Consider the following 22144-nt stretch of genomic DNA (forward strand, 5'->3'; position numbering starts at 1 on the left):
GAAAACAGATCCGACGGTTGTCCCTGTGTACATTTTGCTTTCAAGTTGCACAAAATGTTTTTCTCGGTGAAATGAAATCTCCAGGCATCTTTACAGCAAAGTGCCTGTTAATTAAGCAGTAGGTTTACTCGAGGCATTGTCAGCCGTGTTCCCGACTGTACTGTCACATGCATCTACAGTTGATAGTTAAATTACCAGATCAATCGAGTAGATTGGGTTTGCACGAGCAATGCGCAGTGATGTTTGCAAATGCATTTTGATGTACACCTGTAGAGCTCTCGCACTTCGAAATGCCTGTAATTATTGTGCCAGCAAGTGGTTCAACAACAGAGTAGTTGAAGTGCGACACTGCGATTTCTTGAGTGCACCGCAATTGTGCATGCATTAAAGAAAAAGGGGATCTTGCACGATTTCGGACACAATGAGTCTTAGTTCTGGGAGTCTGTGGGTCTTTTCTGCATGCGTGCTGCAATATGTTTCTAGTCTGTTTCCAAGGTGTGTCTAGACTGTTGAGACAAAAATAAACGTTGAGCTACTGCTACCGAAAGTGGCCATCAGGACCTGACAGTGATGCCACGTTGTCTTCGACAATGCAAGTAGAGATGTCCTCCACTCTGACTTGCCTTCTTTCTCTCTCGCCTCGCTCTACTAGAGGTCTTGAACTGGCTGTGCACATTCGGTAATATGGGTGTGCATTCTCATTGGGTAGCCGAGATAGGCATGTTGAGCATGAGTAGCTGAATTTGTATTTCTCTGCACAGCTGCTAATGCTATGAAGCTTACCTACATGTAATCATGTCGAAACTTGTGGGGAGGAAACGTAGCTGCTGCCTTTTGAAAGTACAGCATCAAGGCTGACCAAGCAAGCAAAGCTTCGATTCCTAAACTTAGTCGGAACCATGTAAAAAAAAAGCCACACAAGCGCTTGGCTGCTCAGAATATTTCAAATCCATGCAGTTTTTTCTTAATGGTGCCATAGCAACTCTAGTTCACTAATTTGCAACCCTTTCATGCCGCGATCTGTATGGGGCTTGATACATCGGTAGAAACATGCAACATCACTGTTGAGAATATCCATGTCGCCGTTCGCTATAAGAGAACCAGGTGGTCATCAGGTTATGCCTGCATTGTGAAGGAAAACAATCGTGGTTTTTATATGCGCCTATGCGGGCCATGGAATGCAACATATGCCGATACTTCACACTGTGGCACTTGAAAAGAGCCGCCTGGTTTTTGAGGCTTGCTACCAGCAACTACAGATGGCCACTCTTGGTTGTGCGCTTGCGAATTGATCATGCAAGATATGTACCATCATGGACAAATAAAATATGTACAGTGTAAGTAGGACACCTAGAATGCCAACTGTCTAGCAAGGTCTTGCTGTGCTGCAATTGTGGAGGCACTGTACTGCAGATAATTTGTAAAGCCCCTATTTATGCTTATTTGTCCATGGTAGTGCAGTCAGTAAGGACTTTTTTTTCTTCATTTCCTGTTGCTACACAGTAGCATTTACATTCTTGGCTTTAAGATCACACTGTGATAACTGTTTGCAAGAGCTTGCAACTGTGGTGTAAGTTGTGTCCCACTTTTTCTCTTTTTTTTTTTTTTTTTTTTTCATCTTGTGCAGCGAGCAGTGTGTAACATAGATGCCACAGCATTAGCCGGCTCTTATTTCTCCCCTGTGTGTGGAGCAGATCACATCCTTCTGCCTAGCGTGTGTGCATCCCCTCGTGCACACGTGAAAGTGACATGATCAGACCTACTAAAGTGATGAAATAAAATCTTGCAAACGGAAGTTGTCTCGTTAGTGTGGTCTTCAAGCCCGCACAAAAAGCAGGCTTGTCACGCGATGTTGTGGTATTTCAGCTCGCAATACACGCACTCAGCCTTTCACAATTGCTTTTGGTGTCTCTACAAAGGTCAAGTGTCCCTTTTAGCACATGGCAGTTATTAAGCATGAAGAATACTAGTGCAAATACAATTTTCCCAGCACTGCTGTGATAGCAAAGCTTGGTTCTACATGCAATTGGCTTACATCCCAAATGAGCCAATTGCTGTAAAATCCCGAGCAAGTGCCCCCTCCTTTTACGAGATTTGCAATATGCACCCCCTTTTCTCCCCTCCCACATTCTTGCTGTTTCAATGTTTTATTGCGATAGCAGTTATATGGACACACTCGGTTGGATTCTGCCCCCGACGTTGCCATCACTCACCGTATGCGTTACTATATATATATATATATATATATGAAAACGCAAGAAAAATAATCCACAAGACGACTGTCGCACGGAGTCAAACTTGGCACCTTTGACACTTGAGTGCGAGGTGTTAACCACTGAGCCATTGAGGAGCACATCACATCATTCAACGTTCAAACGGCAAGCTATTTATGTCTACCACTTGCCGCTGGTGATCGACATCTCGGGGAGAAAGTGTTTTCAGCATTACAAGCAAGATGGTGCAATGAGTGCGCGTCGTCACACCGAACGGTCGCATCATCAGGACGCGGCGGCACACTCATCTCCCACGCGTACTTTGCTCCGCGAAGGAGAAGTGGGAGGATGCTCAGCCCTTATCTCACGTTGGGGAAGACCGTACGTTTTGGTTGGCTTTGGACTTTCACCAGAATGATTCTGTTATAGTTACTGGGTGCACAAAGATCACTGCAATCATTGCATAGTCGCCGTTTGCAAAAAGGGCGCGCTTTTCAGACAGAGCGAAGCAACAACTGGAACGCTTATTCATGTTCATCTATACCTGCATCATTTATGCGTGAGAAGCACGAGGCACCTTTCGTCTACTTGTCATTCTGCATGTGACCTTCCAATTTGATGCTATCGCGTTCATTGCTTCACTTTTGCAACAAAGCTGTGACTTTATTTGCCTGAAAATTTTCCCTGTTTCATTCACTGTTTTTAATAGCCCAACAAGTGCAAATAAAAACAGTGAACTTGCGCATATTTAATAAAGCATCGCATTAAAAGCACGAGTGTACATTCTTTATTTTAGCCACTCCTCGTCCACCACATTGAATTAAGATCCAAGACCGAGTAACGGCCCCCTCTTTTGAATCTTGCCACTTTATCTTTCACATTAGAGGGGTTACGCTTGCTCGGGATTTTACAGTGGAGTAGACTCGCGTTAAACTAGAAGCATAAGTGGTCTTCCACATAGTTCACAATGAGTCTTTGCACCAAATACTTGATAAAAATAAGCTGTGATGTCCTAAGAAGCCAAACAAGAGTTTAAAAGTTAATTTTAGAGTAAGAATCCATGGAAAAAAAATTGCAGTGAAAGGCAGGTATATCAAAAGGCTCGCTATATTTGCCGCATTATAGGCTCAGACGTCAACATGTCGCTGTGGCAGGCAGAGGTTGTAAAAGGAGTTCTGGTCCCAGAAGTTCGCTCCTTTCCAGCCACACCAGCCCTGCACGGATGGATGCAGTTCACGTGCAAATTACTTCCAAGAGCATTACATACTGCTTAATTTCAATAGATAACATGGCCTCAAGTGATGTAAAACTTGTTGCAGACTAGATTGTAGCTTCAGCCACATGTGATCAGAAAAAAAAAAAGAAAATGGGGGTTCCTTACAACATAGAGTTTCCCATAAATACACTAGAGCGAACTATGGCGCTAGTGTCTATTGAAGCTACAACACATGGCACTTCAGCGAGCAAGGGAATGATGGGTAATACACTTATTTGTCTAATTTTCGTACTTTTGGTTCTGGTTGGCTTTGCGTAGCTCGAACTTGCTTTGTCAGGAAACAACAATCGTCAAATATTCAGCAGTTGCACTCCACAATTTTAACCTTTCAGGCTTACTATTTCAAATCTGCTTACGAAGTTTATAATCGTTCATTCTTTCACTCAAAACAAAACCCAAACACGGCAATAAACATTCATAAGTGCGTTCAAGTACGAAGACCAGGCAAATCCGTGTACTACCCAGCATTCCTACGGTAGCTGAACATTTGCAGCGCAAGAGCCCCTCTAATTAATTTCAGGAAATTTAATGCCTTAAAGGGCCAGTAAACAAGCCCAAGGTCCAAAAATTGTTATCAAGAAAAATATGTGCACTTTTACTTTGGGAACATGCTGCCGCAAAAATTTTGCGAATACATGCTATATTAAGCAAGTTACCAGGACTAGAACATTGCTTTCTGCTGGTTTCATATTTTCGCGCAGTCTCGCCAACCTTCTCCCTCAGAGGGAGGGGAAGGTGTAGCCCGTTGTCGTGACTTCACCCTCTTCGGCAACGTGACACGACGTCAGCAATTGACGTCATCGGCGTACTCCATCAGTCGCAACACAATTCCGCTTGCTGAGATGCGTGGCTGTTTACTGTTCATTCGGTGCCGATGCTTCTCCGCAGCCCAGTCACTCGATTTGCAGCCAACAACGATTTGCAGCAAAACTGCGTTCCAAAACGTGGACATGCAGTTGGCCTGATTTTGAGAGAGTTAGCAGACTGTCGTACTGTCAGAGAGCAGTAACACAAATAATGCGTTTAATAGTGGGTGTGCTGATTAACAGGTGGTGAGACAATCTGCTCACTCCAAAAAACTGGGCCAGTAACATGTCCGCATTTTGATACATTGAACCTACAGGGAGTTTCGCAACGTGTATGATTGAATAGCTCTGTCGTAGCTGTGGGGGGGATACCGCGGGAACAGGAACTGTTGTTGACTATTGTTTGTTTTGAGACCTGGTTTAGACCAATCGACGAGCTGTGTGCTGCGTCACGTCGCCGAAGGCAGAGTTGACGTTACTGCGCGTGGAAGGGCCTCGGTCAGGTGCAGAAAAGATTCGCTGGAATCGTTTTTCGAAATGAAGGCTTTGCACTGCGCACAGCGCTGTAATATTTAGAAAACGTGATCGCTGAGGCCTGCTTTACGATTTGCCGAGCTTGTTTGGGGGGCGTAAAAAAAAAGTCTGAGTCCGTTGACTGGCCCTTCAAAGGGCCAGTGAACAACCCCAAGGTCCTAAAATTGTTATGAAGAGAAATGTGCGCACTCTTGCTATATGAACATGCTGGCGCAAGAATTTTGTGAGTATGTTATAGGGGTGAGTTACAGGGGTTAGAACATATGTTTCAGCTGGCTTCATATTTTCGCGCGGCCTCGCCACCCTTCTCTGTCACAGGGAGGGGGAAGGCGTAGCCTGTTGTCCTGATTCCACCCACTTGGGCAACGCAACAAGACGGCAGCGATATGTCACCGGTACGCAGCCAACGACTGAGCAGGGCATTCCTAGCATGAGCACGTGTCATAGTGGTGCGAGGTGAAAGTGTAAGGAAGCACAGTTTAAGGAGCACCTGTCACCTAGTAGTGAAGTAGCGAGACGTCTGTTTGCGCGGCCGGAACTGCATCACTACTGCAAAACTACCAAGGCACTGTTTTGCAGGTCAAAATACCAATTCGATGAGCTCAGTGGTATGTAAAGTTGCCCAAGGGCAACCTTTCGTCACTGCGCGTACAGGGAATATTGATCAGGCGAAGGAAACAGAGGCGGGCATTGTTTTTCGAAAAGGAGGGTCTGCATGGCATGCAGGGCTGTAATATTCGAAAATGTGATCTCCATGGTCTACTGTACAAATTGGGGAGCTTGTTTGAAGAGTTTAAAAAAAAAATGTTGGAGCCTGAGTACTGGCCTTTTAAGCTTTTAAGATTTGAACACGATAGCGATATCTTGTCCCTATGGTGTACTTCAACCACTTAGTGCATACTTTTCGTTGTATGGTGTTACTGGACAAGTTTAAATTGTGGATTACTGGAATGTAATCAATAAAGATGAAAATGGCTTGTGCTAGTAAAGCATTTACATATGGCTGTATTCGGTTTAATGAGTAGCATGCTTTAAACCACAAGCAATTATGCACATGAAACGTTTTCCAGCTTGCTATGCACCCACTATATAGTCTTGAAGGAATACATGCAGTAATGCGTCTGCCTTCTGTAATTGGTGACTGGTTTTAAACCACGAAGTCATTATGGTAATCACATTCCCTGACACCCAGTGGCGATTCACACTTGTAACACGCATAATTACTGCAATGTTACACATTGTATTGTGGAGCCTGTATACACTACTATTCACTGTATTTCCAAGCAGAGGAAGTTGTTCTCACTTTATTTTTCCAAGCAGATGTTTGCCAATGGCTTAGGCTTACAACATATTGCTGATAAATGCAATTCACAAAGAGCGCTATTGAATCGTGTAGCTTTTAAGCTACAGCAGGATCAAGCTGTCTTCTAAAAGCAATTGTAAACAACCAAAGCTGTAACATATATAAAGAACTAAAGCGCCCTCTGTCAAGTTCCCTGTCATACTATTGTAAATATGGATTAAAGTCTTGAACTGCACAGCAAGCACTCCAAGAGGAGCTGGAAACCTATACTTTTCGATCTGCTATTATACCTACAACTTCTATTAACATTATTTTTTTCGTATTTGCATTTATTTTTCAAAATATATAAACCTGAATCACTTCATCTTCGAATGGCCCTAGACCTTCAATGCCTTGTGGTCATTATTAATGTCATGGTGGCATGGGAGTGAAAGTCAGTCACGCCAAACTCTCTCTCTCCAATTTTCGTTGTGACATATATCACAAGTGCTCCTGGCTGCATGCAGAACCCAAACCCACACTACAGAGAGCTGCCAACAAAACCATGGCAGCCCCGCTTACAACAAACCTACTAACTCGCAGTTCACAGAGTTGGGCCTTCGGCCTCATTAAAACACTGAATTGTCCCTCTTCACTGATTTCAAAAAAAAAAAAAAAGCTGCTAGCTCTAAGTAAACAGAACAGTGGCATCATGATGCAGTGATGCTGTGAGGAGCACATGACACGTTGCCTGCGCCCTACGGCTGAGCTGTAGTGAAGCACACCTTTTCTCCAACACAACTGCCTTTCGGCTGATCAGGTGACATATTATAGATAAACTTGACCAAATATTCGAATGTTTTGAATACTCAAACAAATATTATTACTGTATTCAAATTCACTTTGATACGAATTTAAATTGTAGAAAATTTTGAAATATTTAGAATTACCTGCATTTAACCGCCTGTAAAAATTGTTTAGCAGCAGTGGTGGGGTGCTAATGCATGAGAGCATCTACTCAAAGCATATTCGCACTGCTACGAAGCCCCACTTCAAGGCTAGTTTAAGGAGCACCTGTCACTAGATGAACATGTTGCTCTAATATCGATTCCTCATTTTTTTTCAAGTTTAAGAGCTTGTTATACTAGCTTATATTATCAAATTATAGTAAATTTTATAAGCAATTTTATAATGTAACATATTTTATGGGTCATCACTTGCATTGTACCAAAAGTCAAATTGAGCTACTATTCAAAGTTGTTTCTAGTTCCTTTGAACCAAGAATAATGACATTTACACAGATACTGTTTCAATAAAAAAATATATTGTGCAGGTTATATGGTAAATCAAAAATGGTGCCATATTTCGTATGATATTATGTGATATATATACTATTCGATTTAAAATTATTCAACCAAACCACTTTTCGCTTCGAACCTGAAATTCACTATTCGCACAAGTCTAATAATGGACCAATATATCTTTCTTTTTTTTTTGCACTGGCAGCAAAGGTACTGGAGTGCTTCACCTGTCAATCTTGAACAATGATATCTGGAATTTACTTATTGCTCTGAAGTGTTGCAATTTCCACGAGTTTGCAGCGGTATCGGACTATGGAATCACTGCGAAACCCGATCCGTAAAGCTATGAACTAACAGCTGTGGCAAACTAGTGTCTCAAATTATTTTCAGTTACTCAAAGTTTGCTGCATCCTACTTTGCCTACTATGTTCCATTAATTCAAAGATTGTTCATGCTCCAAGAAATTCACAGGGTTTTACCATACCTTATTTTGCACGGTAGACAAATCCTCGCCACCGGTGTAATGTGGATCAAGCACAAGATAGTGCGATTCGCCTGTTTTACTGTCAAAAGCGATTCCAATGATAGTGTGTGCTAGCATCCCACCTCCTGCACAGAAGAAGTGATACAACAAAATAAATGAGAAATAATCACAACATGTGTCTAGAGTTTGAATACGGTCTGCAAGCAAGCAAAGAGATAGCTGCCACACGCATGCGCGTTACAATGAGTATTAGTTAATGCGAAAACAAATCACCCTCTAACGATTGCAACATTGAGTCAGATTGCCGAGACTTGATATATCAGACTCATTTTGCATCCAAACAAAAATGTAAATGTTATTCAACTATGTTATTCTTTACAAAGAAACAGAATGGTTTAGTCTCATTGCTTTCACTCATCATTCATGCAAATTTCAATCTCATAAGAATGAACATGAATATCATATCAAACTATTATGTAAGTCAAAGTAAATATAAAGTTTGGATGACAATGCTCTGTGTTAATACTGTGTACTGCTGTAAGGATATCGAAAATAGAACACTTCAGGTAATGCCAGTCACTACAAAGTGGATATTTTGTTCATCTGCAGCTAAATATATATATTATGTGAGGAAGGCTTTATGGCAGTACATAAATACTCAGCAACTTGAAGTGACACATTCTGAAAGATGCCAAGTTTGAGCACTTTAATGCAGCATTGTGAAGGCAAAAACACACACACGCATGAGCGTGTGAGTACACACAGACATACTAGTGCTTGTAATGTGTATGTCCACCATGTTTGTGTCCCATTTTTTTTGCGCTGGCAAAAAGTGAGCCAGAAACCACTCACCAATCATGACTGGAGTGCCGTGCTTTTCAAAATGCGCCATGAGTTCCCGACTCTTAGTTGGCAACTCGGCACCAGAGCTCACAAACATAGTCCGATACTCCACCTGAGGGTAACACAACCCACAATGTAAAAAAATTTGGAGTGATTTAACAATAAACTGTCGTGCCAAATGAATTATGAACAGTTTAAGGTATACACTTTGTAAAATAGTCAATAAGGCATATTCCAGAACTTCCGAAGCTTAAAACTAAAAGGGGAGCTAGAGGAAATAAATATTCGTGCCAAATTTTTTTCAATTAAATTAGGCGATGTTTAGAGATATGACGATATGAGTTGTAAGAATGTGTGAGCCATAACGAGATAAATAAGATGGTCCTTATTTAATATGCATATGTTCAGCAAAGATAAAATACTCTGAATAATTAAGTGTCAAATATTTAAGTCATATAGTAGTTACAAAATAGAAATATCCAATGCAAGGCCCAAATTCAAGATATTAGCGTATTACTGAAAAAAACTATTGTTAATAATTATTATGCATGTCAGCAAGCAGACGTGTACTCTTACTTTGCATGGTAAATAATGATGAAGTGTAACAAGCAATATTATTTAGTCCTTAGCAATATTTGACAAGAACACATGTAGTCACGAGAAATTATTAGAGAACTTAAGACTAATGTTACAACGTTCAACCCTAAATCCTTTCAACGAGTAAAAATTCTTTTTTCTTCTTGATTTGACTTTACTCATGAGCATGAAGATAGCGTATTCTGAGCACTCCATTAGCATACAAGAGAAATGGCGTCTTGCCCATATATAGGACACCGGGGCTTAGTGCTTGCGAAGTGATATTTGGTAAATTTGCATTGCTGAGTAACTCAGGGGACGAATTGCAACTCATTATTACGGAGTTAGACAAGGAGAGCAGAAAGGTGGGTCTTAAAATTAATCTGTAGAAAACGAAAGTGTTGCACAACAACCTCGGAAGAGAGCAGCGCTTCGATATAGGTAATAGTCCACTTCAAGTTGTAAAAGACTATGTCTACTTAGGGCAAGTAATAACCGTGGAGCCCAACCACGAGACTGAAGTAACCAGAAGAATAAGCATTGGGTGGAGCACATTTGGCAAGCACTCTCAAATTATGACATGTAGATTGCCACTATCCCTCAAGAGGAAGGTATATAAAAGATGTATCTAGCCGGTACTTAGCTACGGAGCAGAAACCTGGAGGCTTACAAAGAGGGTTCAGCTTAAATTGAGGACGACGCAGCGAGCAATAGAAAGAAAAACGGTAGGTGTAACCTTAAGAGACAAGAAGAGAGCAGAGTGGATTAGGGAACAAACGGGGGTTAAGGATATCATAGTTGAAATCAAGAAGAGGAAATGGACATGGGCCGGGCATGTAGCGCGTAGACAGGATAACTGCTGGTCATTAAGGGTAACTAAGTGGATTCCCAGAGAAGGCAAGAGGGTTAGGGGGAGACAGAAGGGTAGGTGGGCAGATGAGATTAAGAAGTTTGCGGGTATAAATTGGCAGCAGCAAGCACAGGACCGAGTTATCTGGCAGAAAATGGGAGAGGCCTTTGTCCTGCAGTGAACGTAGCCCAAGGCTGATGAAGATGATGATTTGTTAAATTTAAATACTTCATCCCTTGGACCCTGCTAACATGAGTAATTATTGTGCAGCTAAACATATAGCAATGATGCGTTCGTTTCAGAGTCCAAAACGTCGAAAAGCAAGTTTTTGCATGCATAATACACAGCTCCTCATTGCACTTCAACGGCTGAATGCTTTGGGAGATCAAACATCATAAAAAGATTGATTGATTGATTGATTGATTGATTGATTGATATGTGGGGTTTAACATCCCAAAACCACCATATGATTATGAGAGATGCCGTAGTGAAGGGCTCTGGAAATTTCGACCACCTGGGGTTTTTTAACGTGCCCCCAAATCTGAGCACACGGCCCTACAACATTTCGGCCTCCATTGGAAATGCAGCCGCCACAGCCGGGATTACATTCCGCGACCTGCGGGTCAGCACCCGAGTACCTTAGCCACTAGACCACCATGGCGGGGCTCATAAAAAAGATTGCTGAATCTAGCTTTGCGGTGTAAAAATTATTTCTGCCCGTGTCTTCAAGGGCAAGATGACAGAACTTCACTTCAGCTTCGTCATTTCCTAGCTGCTGCATGTTCCTTTCACGTAGTGCCGAAAACGTATTCAGACCTATTACATATAATCTCGGTGTTGAAACCTCCCTTATATATCATCTAAGAAATCTGGGCTGCATTCTCGGCTGGAATAGCAAGAAATCAAAAGCTTACACAAACACTATGGCTCTGGATCAACCTGCGATAAATTCCAGGCTCTGATAACAACCGAGTTTTGTTGTCCTGTATTCAGGGCATGAAAATTGTGCATTACTGCGGGCGGGGCAGCAATTTTAGATAAAGAGCTTTTAGCAGCACAAGCTAAAGGAGGGGATAGAAGAGACGAGATAGAGCGCAGAAACTGCCAACAATTTATTTCTTGCGATAGTCTTCACTTTTATACAGTCACCAGTTGCACCAGTCATGCGCGAAACACAATGATAACGCATAAATACACCACAACGCCAAGCAAAGGAACAACAGAAGGCGTGCTGACACAAGCATCTTTTAATGAACATATCTTTTCTGCCTGTATGATCTCACGTGTGGTGCAATCCCTGCATGTTGCAACAATAGTACAATCTGAAAACGTTGGCCTGCAGCCACACGTGCAGCAGTGAACAGACAGCCATCTTTGTTTATAATTGTCCACATTATACAGATGTTCTTTCAGCATCTCATTTATACAACAACCTGTTTGGCCAAAGTAGTATCTTCCGCACGATAGCAGTAGCTGATGCACCACATTACAAATACGATCTCCAAATTTATTTGAGTGTTTGGTAGTGCAACCAAGGGTGGATCTGGACAGTGAAACGGACAGTTTGCACAGGCGACTCAATTTTTGAGGGGCCGTAAAGGCCACATTCACATTAACTTGCTGTGCCACTTTCTTAAGATAGTGTGCTATCTTGTGCATAATCAAAACTACGGCGAAAGCTTGTCTAGCTGTGACAGGTTGGACTCTTTATCATGTTATACCAACAGGCCCAATCCTACTGTAAAAAAGCCCACCATGTGAGCCCACATGTTCAAGTTTTCTGTGAAGCACACCTTCTGGTATAAAATGACACTCAAGTTTTCGAACAGAAACCTAACAATCTAGATAGTGCTACTTTCAATTGCTTGTATTTTGAAATTTCCCTGGCCGACAACTACGATTTGCATGCATTATTACTTGTTATTCGAATTGCTTTTAGCGGCTTCACACAGTGAAAATAAATCTCAAAAACATAGTGATTTGAAAAGCAGTGCTGCCGTATACCTTTCAAGTGATAATGAAGACTCTAGAGATGAAATAATGCAATAAGAAGAAAATCTGGTGGCTTACACCGAGCAGCCTGTTGAGAACGAAGCCAACCTCTTGGGAGCCAATCCACTGTTTTGAGCCAACAAATGAAGAAGGCTTGTCTCCAATGTCCACCAATATCTAAGGAAGGAGGATACGGTCACATCTCAGTATACCAAACACAAATACGATGAGGTATCAGATATAACAGAGCATTTCAGATGCATGAACATGTCTTGTGACACCATCCGGTATTGCTCACATTATAATGAGAAATTGTCTGAAAGACCGAGTACAGACGGTACTTCGTGTTCTGATCAGTGGGTCAACTGTGACTCGCATTGAGATATGCATCATTCTGTCCACAAAGGAGAGAGTATTCCTACCTCTTGAAGGAAAATAGGAGAAGTAACCCTTGTAAAGTTAGCGCCAAGAATTTCAGCTAAAGAAGCACTGATGTACTTTGAGAAAGTAAAGTCCTTCACTGCCCAGCAGAGTGTTGTGGCAGAGAAGATGTAGTGCTCAATTCATGCCTAGTAGTACTTCAGTGCTAAGTGCACAGGTGCAGCAAAAGATTAAAATTTTCAAAACATGCTAAATAAAGAGAAATTCACATTCAAATAAACAGTATTACAAACAAAAGGGTTCATACTTAGTTTCAACAACTAATGTTTTCTTTCGCTCCTGATAACAAGTTGCACCATAGCTGTTTTAGTTCAGCAAACTTTTGACATGGCACTTTAAAAAATATTTCTTTAATGATGGATAAATTTTGATAGAACTCCATGAGTTTGTACATTTTTGTGTGCTGATTTCATATGTATATGCAATATTTTTGTATAAATTATAGTTTTTAATATACAAATTATTTCATGTGCCTTTTGGACAGCAAGTTCATTTTTTTATACTAAGAAAGTTACGAGGTAAATCAGCATATCACAATAATCTGGAATCGGAGCTGATTGCAGTGCAACAAAAATTGATGTTCTAAACCCATTAGAAGAAAAGTTATGGCATGTTGAACATTTGCCAGTGAAATCTCTGTTTGAAATTGACTTACTCACAAATGTTCAATGAACCATAGCTTTTGTTAAAATGAACTTAGAACCTCTATTTTTTGTTGCGCTGCAATCAGCTGTGATTACATATTATTTTGATATGCTAATTTACTATGTAGCTTTCTCAGTTTTGGAAAAAATCGTTATTCTAAAAAGCTGCACAAAATATTTTGTACTTTAAGAACTACACTTTATTAGGCTAGTGCGAATATTCGAACGTTTCGCATAATCGAACAAATATCACAGTATTCGAATTCACTTTGATTTAAATTTAAATTATTGAAAATTTTGAAGTATTCGGAATGAACGAATGGATAAATGTTACTCCACGTGTAACCCCCACAAAGGTGGTTTCACTGCAGTAAGAAAGTGCTAAACCGTGAAAACACCTAGTTATTGGAAATACGCACTATCACAAAGCCCTGCTTCAAGGTTAAATGAACATACCTTCACATCATTTCATAATTTTTTGACGTTTGAAAGCTTGTTATACCGGCTTATGTGCTCTAAGCATAGTATATACAGTGAAAGCTCGTTAATTCACACCTCATTAATTCGAAATTTTGGATAATTCGAAATGGTCGCCGCAGTCCGGTCCGCAGTGCATAGGAGACCATGTGTAAAACGATTCGTTAATTCGAACAGAAATTGCTGCCTCTACGGATAATTCGAAGCGCGCGCCGCCGAGCGTCTTCATCGTCAAACACTAGTGGAAGCTTTTACGGTCGAACGATAGGTGGCACGACCAGTTTTTTCGAGCTTCAAGTGGCCTCCGAGCAAAGTATGGCCCCCAAAATCCAGGGAGCAATTTTTTTTTTTTCCGTAGCCCTCCCGCTATCTCAGCGCCTGGCGCCACTTGTACGCGGGACCCACGGAACGCTGAGGAGTCGGCGGAGTAGTCCTAGCAGTCCTAGGCGCACGTTGTTCGTTCACGCTGTCAAGCCGTCTTATTCCGCATCGAAGTTGCAAGATGCCGCGGGGAAACTACTGCACGAAGACTGTCAAGGAGAAGGTGGAGATTTTGCGAAATGTTGACCAAGGAAACTCGAGCAAATACGAAATTGCGAGGAAGCACGGCATACCTCCGAGCACGTTGTCAACCTACATTTGCAACAGGACGGCCATTGAAAACGCCTATGAAGCCGAGGATATTGGCGCCAGTCGAAAAAGGCTATGGACAGCGAAGTTCCCGGAACTGGAGTCAGCTTTGATTATCTGGGTTAAAGAAATGAGAGCGCAGAGTATCGCATTGAGCGGCCCTATCATCGTGGCCAAGGCAGCGGATTTCGCCCTGCGCTTGGACATTGAAGACTTTGTCACCTCCGAAGGATGGTTTCATCGTTTCAGGGAGCGGCACAATTCCGTATTCCGCACGTTATCCGGCGAGGCAAAGGAAGTGGACGCCAAAACATGCGCTACTTGGAGAAGCGACACCCTGCAGCAGTACTTGGAGAGCTACTCACCACAGGATGTGTTTAACGCTGACAAGACAGCGTTATTTTTCAAGTTGCAGCCAGACAAGACGATCACCTACAAGGGAGACAGCTGTGCCGGCGGCAAGCGCAGCAAAGGGTGTGTCACTGTTCTGGTCGCCGCAAATATGACCGGTACGGAAAAGGTCCCCCTTTTTGTGATTGGCAAAGCACTCAAACCACGGTGCTTCAAAAACATTCGCTCACTGCCGACGGAGTACGCCGCAAACAAGAAAGCCTGGATGACAGATGACCTATTCAGGAAGTGGCTACTGCAATTCAACAGGCGAATGGAACTGGGCGGCAGACGCGTTCTTCTTGTCGTCAACAACTGTTCGGCGCACAAAGTCGACGTTGAGCTGAGAGCAACTAAGTTGGTATTCCTTCTAGCAAATACGACTGCGGCCCTACAGCCAATAGACCAGGGTGTGATAAGGAACATTAAGTGCTTTTATAGGCGTCACGTGCTGGAGAAAATGATTTTGTGCGCGGGCGACAGGAAGGAATTCGGCATTACCCTGCTCACTGCCATGCACATGTTGGTGCGCGCATGGGAACAGGTGACCGCGACCACAATCGCAAACTGTTTCCGCCACAGTAGATTTGCAGCTGGAAGTGCGCAGGATAGTTGTGACGTCGACGTGGATGGGGCTGAGGAGCTCATGCCAGTGGCATTGCGCGACACTCTTCGGGGCGTACGTTTTGCCGATTATGTTGAAGTTGACACCGGTGCATCGGTGTGTGGTGCCCTGGCTGATGAGGACATTATCGCTCAAGCAGCCGGTGCGCAGCCTGATGCTGAAGAGCCAGAAGGTGAGGAAGACGAAAATGACGAAGGGCCTGTCAGCTTCTGCGGTGATGGAGGCACTTAATGTGGCGCGTCTCTTCTTCAGCTTTGAAGAGGGTGAAGAGGATTCCCTGCGCCGCGTCCGCGCACTGGAACAGAGAGCCGCAGCTGTGGCATTCAGAGAAAAGAAGCAGATGGCCATCACCGACTGCCAATAAATATTTTTCTTGCCCCCACCCCCGAAATCCACCCATTTTTGCTTACTTTCATTATTTCAAATTTTGTTTAATTCGAAATTGCTCAGCGTTCCCGCGGAATTCGAATTAACGAGCTTTTACTGTATTGAAACGTAACATAATGAAAGTGATAACCCGTGACACGGGTTATCACTTTCATTCTACCAAAAGTCAAATCCTGCAACTATTCAAAGTTGTTTACACTTCCTTCGAACCAAAAAAAGTATGGCATTTGCGCAGGCCTTGTCTGAATTTCAAAAATTATATATACTGTGCAGATTAGACCATAATAGATATGCCCATTTTCTTTTATAACATGTGATATATATACTACTCTAATTCGATTAGATATTATTCGACCAAATCGCTACGTGCTTCGAACCTAAAATTTACCATTCGTACAAGCCTACACTTTGTAAAACTATTGCATATTTGAAATCAGCACACAACTATACATAAACTCACTCAGTTTTGTCAAAATCAGTTAAGAAACAAAAAAAAAGTTTCTTAAGGGGGGGTAGAAACCGAAAAATAGCGAAAAAACTTGTTTTTTTTTTATTGCATTTTTTAAATCTACAGCTACTAGTGCACTTATATCATGAATTTCATGCCTATAATATCATTTTTAGCGGCTAAGACCCTTTATACGGTGCTTTCTAGCTAAATCTCAGCCGAAATCAACGTTGAAATCGCACATTTTCCGTGACGCACCCCTGCCCTTTCATGTGTGCCAGCACGGCCCGCTTGGTCTCATTTGAGAGAGCCATCTTTGGCCTTCAAGTTCCCGCTAAAATGGGTCCAATTAAACCATTGGCAGCTTGTAAAATGAGCTGCGAAAAGAAGTATCAGAGCGCCTTCCTATTCGCTACTTCGCACATGTGACTTGAGCTTGCCTCCCTATTGGTGGAGGTTCCTGGCTTTGTCTGCTCCGGGTGTTGAGACGCGCGTCCATGCGCGCAATTTTGCATAAGTGTCAGCGGAGAAGTTTCACGATGTCAAATCATGAGCGCTGATTCCGCACGCAACACAAGTTTGGTGCGAAAAAGGTGCAAAGGACGCTAGTAGCGAATTTCAAGAAGTGCTCCGCGATACAGCAAAACCCCCGAGACGCTACACCTCTGCGTCCCATGGCGAAGTCATCGACGCTACCACGGAAGGCCTAGCTACCACATCAGTTGTCACGGCTCCTGTGCAAAGTCCCTCAGCCGCAGAGCCTTCGAGCAGCAGTCGCGTGCGTCTAGATACAATCTATCGGCAGCAATCTGACTTAGACGAGGAGCGAGCTAAAGCCGAAGATAAGTTATCGGAGTTGTTGTCCGCTGCAGCGACGGAACAGAAACGCGAATTTGTGGTTGACGGTGCCGACGAAGCAGCTCGGCCGCCTGATAGAACCACGTTCACAATTATAGATTTGGACACAGTGAACAGCGCTTTGTTGGCATTTGCAAAGTGCAAGGCATGCAACGGAGAACTGCAGATTGTCCTCGATGACCGGGAATTCGGACTCGCCGTGAAGTTGCGTTTTGTGTGTTCGACCTGTGGGGAGACTGCGTCGTTGTGGAGCTCGCCGTGCGTACGTAGCGATGAACGCATGAAACTTTTTGCTGTGAACGCTTTGGCCGTGCATGCCATGCAGGCAACGGGGAACAGACAGACCACGCTGAATGATGTGTTCTCGTTGATGGGCATCAGTCGTCGGGGTTTTCACACAAAAACGTGGCAACACTACGTGAAGACGAAGTTGGCACCCGCGGCCGGTCATGCTGCATGCAATTTTACGAGCGACTGCGCGCGCGCGAACTTTACGCCGAACTTAATATAAACCACATGGGAAACATCGCGGTGTCGTTTGATGGGTCATGGATGACTCACGGTCATTCGTCGCATATCGGTCTCGGCACCGTCATAGAACTGTTCAGCGGGCTGGTGCTTGACTTCGTTGTTTTGAGCAACTTTTGTGCTGGATGCGAGTCGGGCCCAAAGGAAGATGACCCTTCTTATGCAGCGTGGAAGGAACATCACCAGTGTCAGAAAACCAGTGACAAAAAGGCTGGGGAAATGGAGGTTGAGGCTACCCTCATCCTATTCTGGAGGTCACTTGAGCGGCACAACCTGCGCTACACCACGGTGGTTTGCGACGAGGACAGCCGCAGTTACCTTGCGCTACAAGAAGATAAGGTTTATGGGTATATCCCAGTGGAAAAAGAGGACTGCATTAATCATGTTCCCTATGCGAAAAACCAATTGAACTGTTTTTGAAAGAACTGCCAAACCATATTTTGTAAGGTGTTTTAAATGCTTTGTATGTTTCTATTGGTATTGCTTAATGTATGTTCGTTCCTTTTCCTAATGTACCCACTCCTGCTATGTCTCGTGTATCGAGACAGCAGTATCTGTAAATAAATAAATAAATGAATAAATGTCCAAAAGCGTATGGGCACTGCTTTGGGCAACTTGATTGCAAAACACAAAGGCCCTGGCCTTGAGAGCCTTGGCGGAAAGGGCCGCTTGACAGGAGACCTGATTTCGAAGCTCACCAATTATTATGGGTGGGCTCTGAAGACACACAGTGGTGATGTTGATGCTATGTACACAGCAGTGATGGCCACTTATCATTACATCACGTGTAATGATGATGTGGCAAACCACACTCTGTGCCCACCTGGTCCGACCGAATTCCTGGTGCAAACAAAATGCGGCAAAGGCTAAGGGGGAGCCCATTCCCAAACATTGTCGAAAGCTGCCTCCACATGTCTGCCAAGCCTTACTTCCCACTTATGAGCGCTTGTCAGACAGAAAGCTGTTGCAACGATGCCAGCGAGGGAAAACCCAAAATAACAACGAATGCCTACATTCAATGATTTGAGCGCTGGCACCAAAGGAGCGACATACTTCGCTGTTCACGGTGGCGTCAGCTGTGGCAGAGTGCTCAAGTTCAATGCAGGCAATAAAAAGGCATCAGAAGACATGAAAGAGCTGAGCCTAAACCCCAGCTGGCAAAGCCGCAGTCGCATGGCTGAAAAAAATCGACAGCACACGGCAGCATCAGTCAAGAAGCGACAAGCAACGGAGAACATGCACCAGTCCCTGAAAAAGCGCCACACAGGGACTCATAGTCAAAAGGACTGCATGCCCGGTGCATACTGAGCATTTTCAAGTGCAGTTATGTAAATGAATGAGTTTTATTTCTTTTTCTCAGTTTTCTGAAAACATGCTTTTCGGTGACTTTACTTGTTTGTCAGGTTGATATCTTACAATCTAGAACGGCTAGACCAATAATTTTTTCATTAAACATAACGCCCAATCTGTGTATTACAAAGTGCTGAGAGCAGAATTTCCATTTGCTGCCCATATAAATTTAGAAGGTATTAAATTTCTTTGTATGTGATAGCCATGACATGACTCCTCAACTTTCATCATCTGCAGAATCACTAGTTTTTCTTTAATTTGAAATCGGATTCCAGCATTGCACTTATTGCTAATTGCACTGTCTAGTTATGCAATAATATTTACTTTTCGATAAGCACTTTCTTTTCTATTGTCTCCAAAAACAATAGAGTGGCAGCACTGTGTATCTTCTACATTAATTGACCTGCAATGAAAATTTTTCATATTTAAAATCAGCAGGAGAAACTACATAAGCATGTCTATTTTCATCATGTTTGGTCCACAAATACGGAAAATATCTTCACACACCATGTCCCCCCTTAAGAGCAGTGTCTCCCCTGTAGCGAACTTTTTCCTGGGGTCCTTTGAAGTTCATTGAAGTGAAGTTTCACTGTAAATGTTGGAAAAATATTGAATCGGAAAGGTCATCTGAGGTTTAGGACAGGCAACCAGCGGCTTATTACCCTAAGTGAACGAATGCCAAGAGAAGTCAAAACACAGCTGAAGGCAGGGTTTGGTTGGAGCAGTGTAAAATAAAAGCTACATCACCAGATAAGCAAACTCGTTTGATGCAGGCATCTAATACGCTGTCGATAACTGAACAGTGACATCGAAAACAATGATTTTGAAACGGACTTTATCTGGCCGTGGCCATGTGAGCTGAGCAAGGTGAAGAATAGAAGTGCAGGTTCCCACCTGTTGTATTTCGCGGTGAGTGGGAGTGGCACACTCAGTGTAACCTTGAAGCTGGAACCAGGAGATGATGGTCTGCAGCGAGCGGTATGCACAGCCCCACCCATTGTCGTCCATTCGATCCTGCTGGTAGTGCCGATACCTGTACTGGCCAAACACCAGCTGCACCTCACACCCTGCGCATGAAGGAAGCCAGCAGCATCGCACACACAAGTCAAACAACGTTATACAACCGAATTCACAGCTCCCTTAAAAATCTCAACAGTGAAAATTTTGAAAATTCTAAAATTCATTTTGCACGCATTTTAAGTTTATAATTCTTTCTTGTTTAATTGTGATTCTCTGTTCAATTGTGATTTTTAGGTTACCATGTGTTCTTTCTGCATTCTATCTAAAAATTTAACAACTAATCAAACAACTTAACATCCTTGGTCATTATGCACGTAATTCAATTAGAAGCAATGATTAGAAGGAACTGCTAATTATAAGGCATCTTTGTAGGCTCTGAAAGGCACCACGTGACCCTAACAATGCAAGCTGACCACAAAGATGTCACTGGTATGTGGTTCGCAATGATCCTATGAGCTTGTCAGGCTGTAAATGTATGCAGACTGTTTTTTTTTTTTTTTGTCCATAAACATCTTTGTATTCATTACAGAAGAAAAACAAAGGTTAAATGAACAATTTACACGTGAGTGCAACATGCATGGAGTGCTATGGTAGTCAGGGCACTCAAGAGAAACACTGATTGCAGGTTCACGACAGCCCGATAATCTTTACATGGCTATGGGTGCTCCAGGCAGCAAACATCTCATTCGCAGGCCTTTACAAACCAAAGAAACTGCAGTATTCACCTGATGGGGGATTGAGGCCAACATGGACATTGCGAAGGTAAGGTTCCGATGCCAGGTCATCGGGAAATGCATAGACGTTGGACTTGCGAAAGTGCGGCTGATCCTCGGGTAGAAGGAGCAGCCTGTGTAGCTCGCGCCGGTAGGGCACTGCATAGTCACACAGGCACACGACAGCAATTACCTTAAAAATCACATATCGTTTTGCACATAAGCGTATGTCATCAAAGCAAAGCACTGCACGCAAAAATCTAATGAAACATTGGAGTGGCCATTTCAGAGCGCTCCGACTGTTTTGGAAAGTGGCAAACTCAACAGCTTCAAAGCTCTACATTTAACACAAGCAGGTACGCAAGCCAGGTTTCTCATTCTCTACTGAACTGTATATTTTAGTAGTAATGCTTAGCAGCTATTTTACAGAAATTTTTCAGTGTTCAGAGCGCTCGAAAATGATCAGTTAAATGTACTATAATTTAACCTGTCAGATATTCTGTGAAGAAAGCAGTGGAATCTATGCGAAGTTAGTTGTAGAGTGAAACCTGTCCTATTATAGGTGACAACAATGGTCTAGTGGTCATCAAGAAGCAATTTATACACAATTTAGAGACCCTACACATATCTAAATATATAATGCACCATTTTTTCAAAGGATAATAACCACAACAGAATAAAAGAAAAGCAGTGAAGTTAACATATGGAATTATAAAAGGGGAGGCAGGCTTTGAATATTACAGAAATGCTCAAGTGATTCAAGACCATTTGCTTCACTGGCACAAATGCTGAATGCACATGGAATTGAGAGATAACCTCATGAATAAACACGCAAAAGTTATTCTTCTCTGCAAGTAGGCAACTACAGCTCTCTCATTCATTGGACGCCTTTCCTGAGTTTATTTTATTTGCTTCCGAAATAACTTACAGCCAGGCAGTACTCACACAAGTTTTCCTGGGAGACGCCATCGGGGTAGACTACGGTGACCCAGTGACCACATTTGGCAGGCCAGAAGTGGAATGGCTGTGCACTACATACACTGTCCCCCTGCATCAAAGTGCTGTTTGTTCAGACATGTACAGACACATCGGTGGCTATGCATAGCTGCGAGGTGTCGCACTTTAAATGCAAGTCATTACTGTATGCGTGTGTCTGGCATATTTTTCTTGTATTTGTACGGTGACTTAATCACTTAGGGCTCGTCTTACCACTTTTGTTTTGTTTCTGTTTGAACATACGACTGATATCACCATCTTTTTTAATTGGCACAGCAAACTTCAGTGAAATGACTGCACTTGCAATATTTACTATCCGCTGATAGCACCTTTTATACAGCTTGTTCCAGCTATCGAGCGCCAAAACTTAAAAAAAAAAAGAAGCCTCCGCTTTATGTGACAGGAATACAGTACATAGAATGAAATGCAGAGCAAATCTAGTTCACATTATGAAATTTACATTAAGTGAAGGAAACCTAG

The 22144-nt window shown here is 42.8% G+C and overlaps 1 protein-coding gene across 1 annotated transcript in view; it reads right to left on the minus strand.

Moving 5' to 3' along the window:
- Window positions 1-2977: 2977 nt before the first annotated feature.
- The window catches only part of Ufsp2 (UFM1 specific peptidase 2), a 30782-nt gene continuing 11615 nt past the window's right edge, over window positions 2978-22144 (minus strand). The window contains exons 7-13 of the mRNA XM_037421108.2: window positions 21614-21716; window positions 20681-20827; window positions 19830-20002; window positions 12236-12334; window positions 8749-8851; window positions 7897-8021; window positions 2978-3427 (exon numbers count right to left, since the gene is read on the minus strand). Coding sequence (XP_037277005.2) covers window positions 3341-3427; window positions 7897-8021; window positions 8749-8851; window positions 12236-12334; window positions 19830-20002; window positions 20681-20827; window positions 21614-21716 — 837 coding nt within the window. The 3' untranslated portion in view covers window positions 2978-3340. The remainder of the gene's footprint in view (window positions 3428-7896; window positions 8022-8748; window positions 8852-12235; window positions 12335-19829; window positions 20003-20680; window positions 20828-21613; window positions 21717-22144) is intronic.

The sequence above is a fragment of the Rhipicephalus microplus genome, chromosome 2, assembly GCF_043290135.1.
Source record: "Rhipicephalus microplus isolate Deutch F79 chromosome 2, USDA_Rmic, whole genome shotgun sequence".
NCBI classification, from domain to species: Eukaryota; Metazoa; Arthropoda; class Arachnida; order Ixodida; family Ixodidae; genus Rhipicephalus; species Rhipicephalus microplus.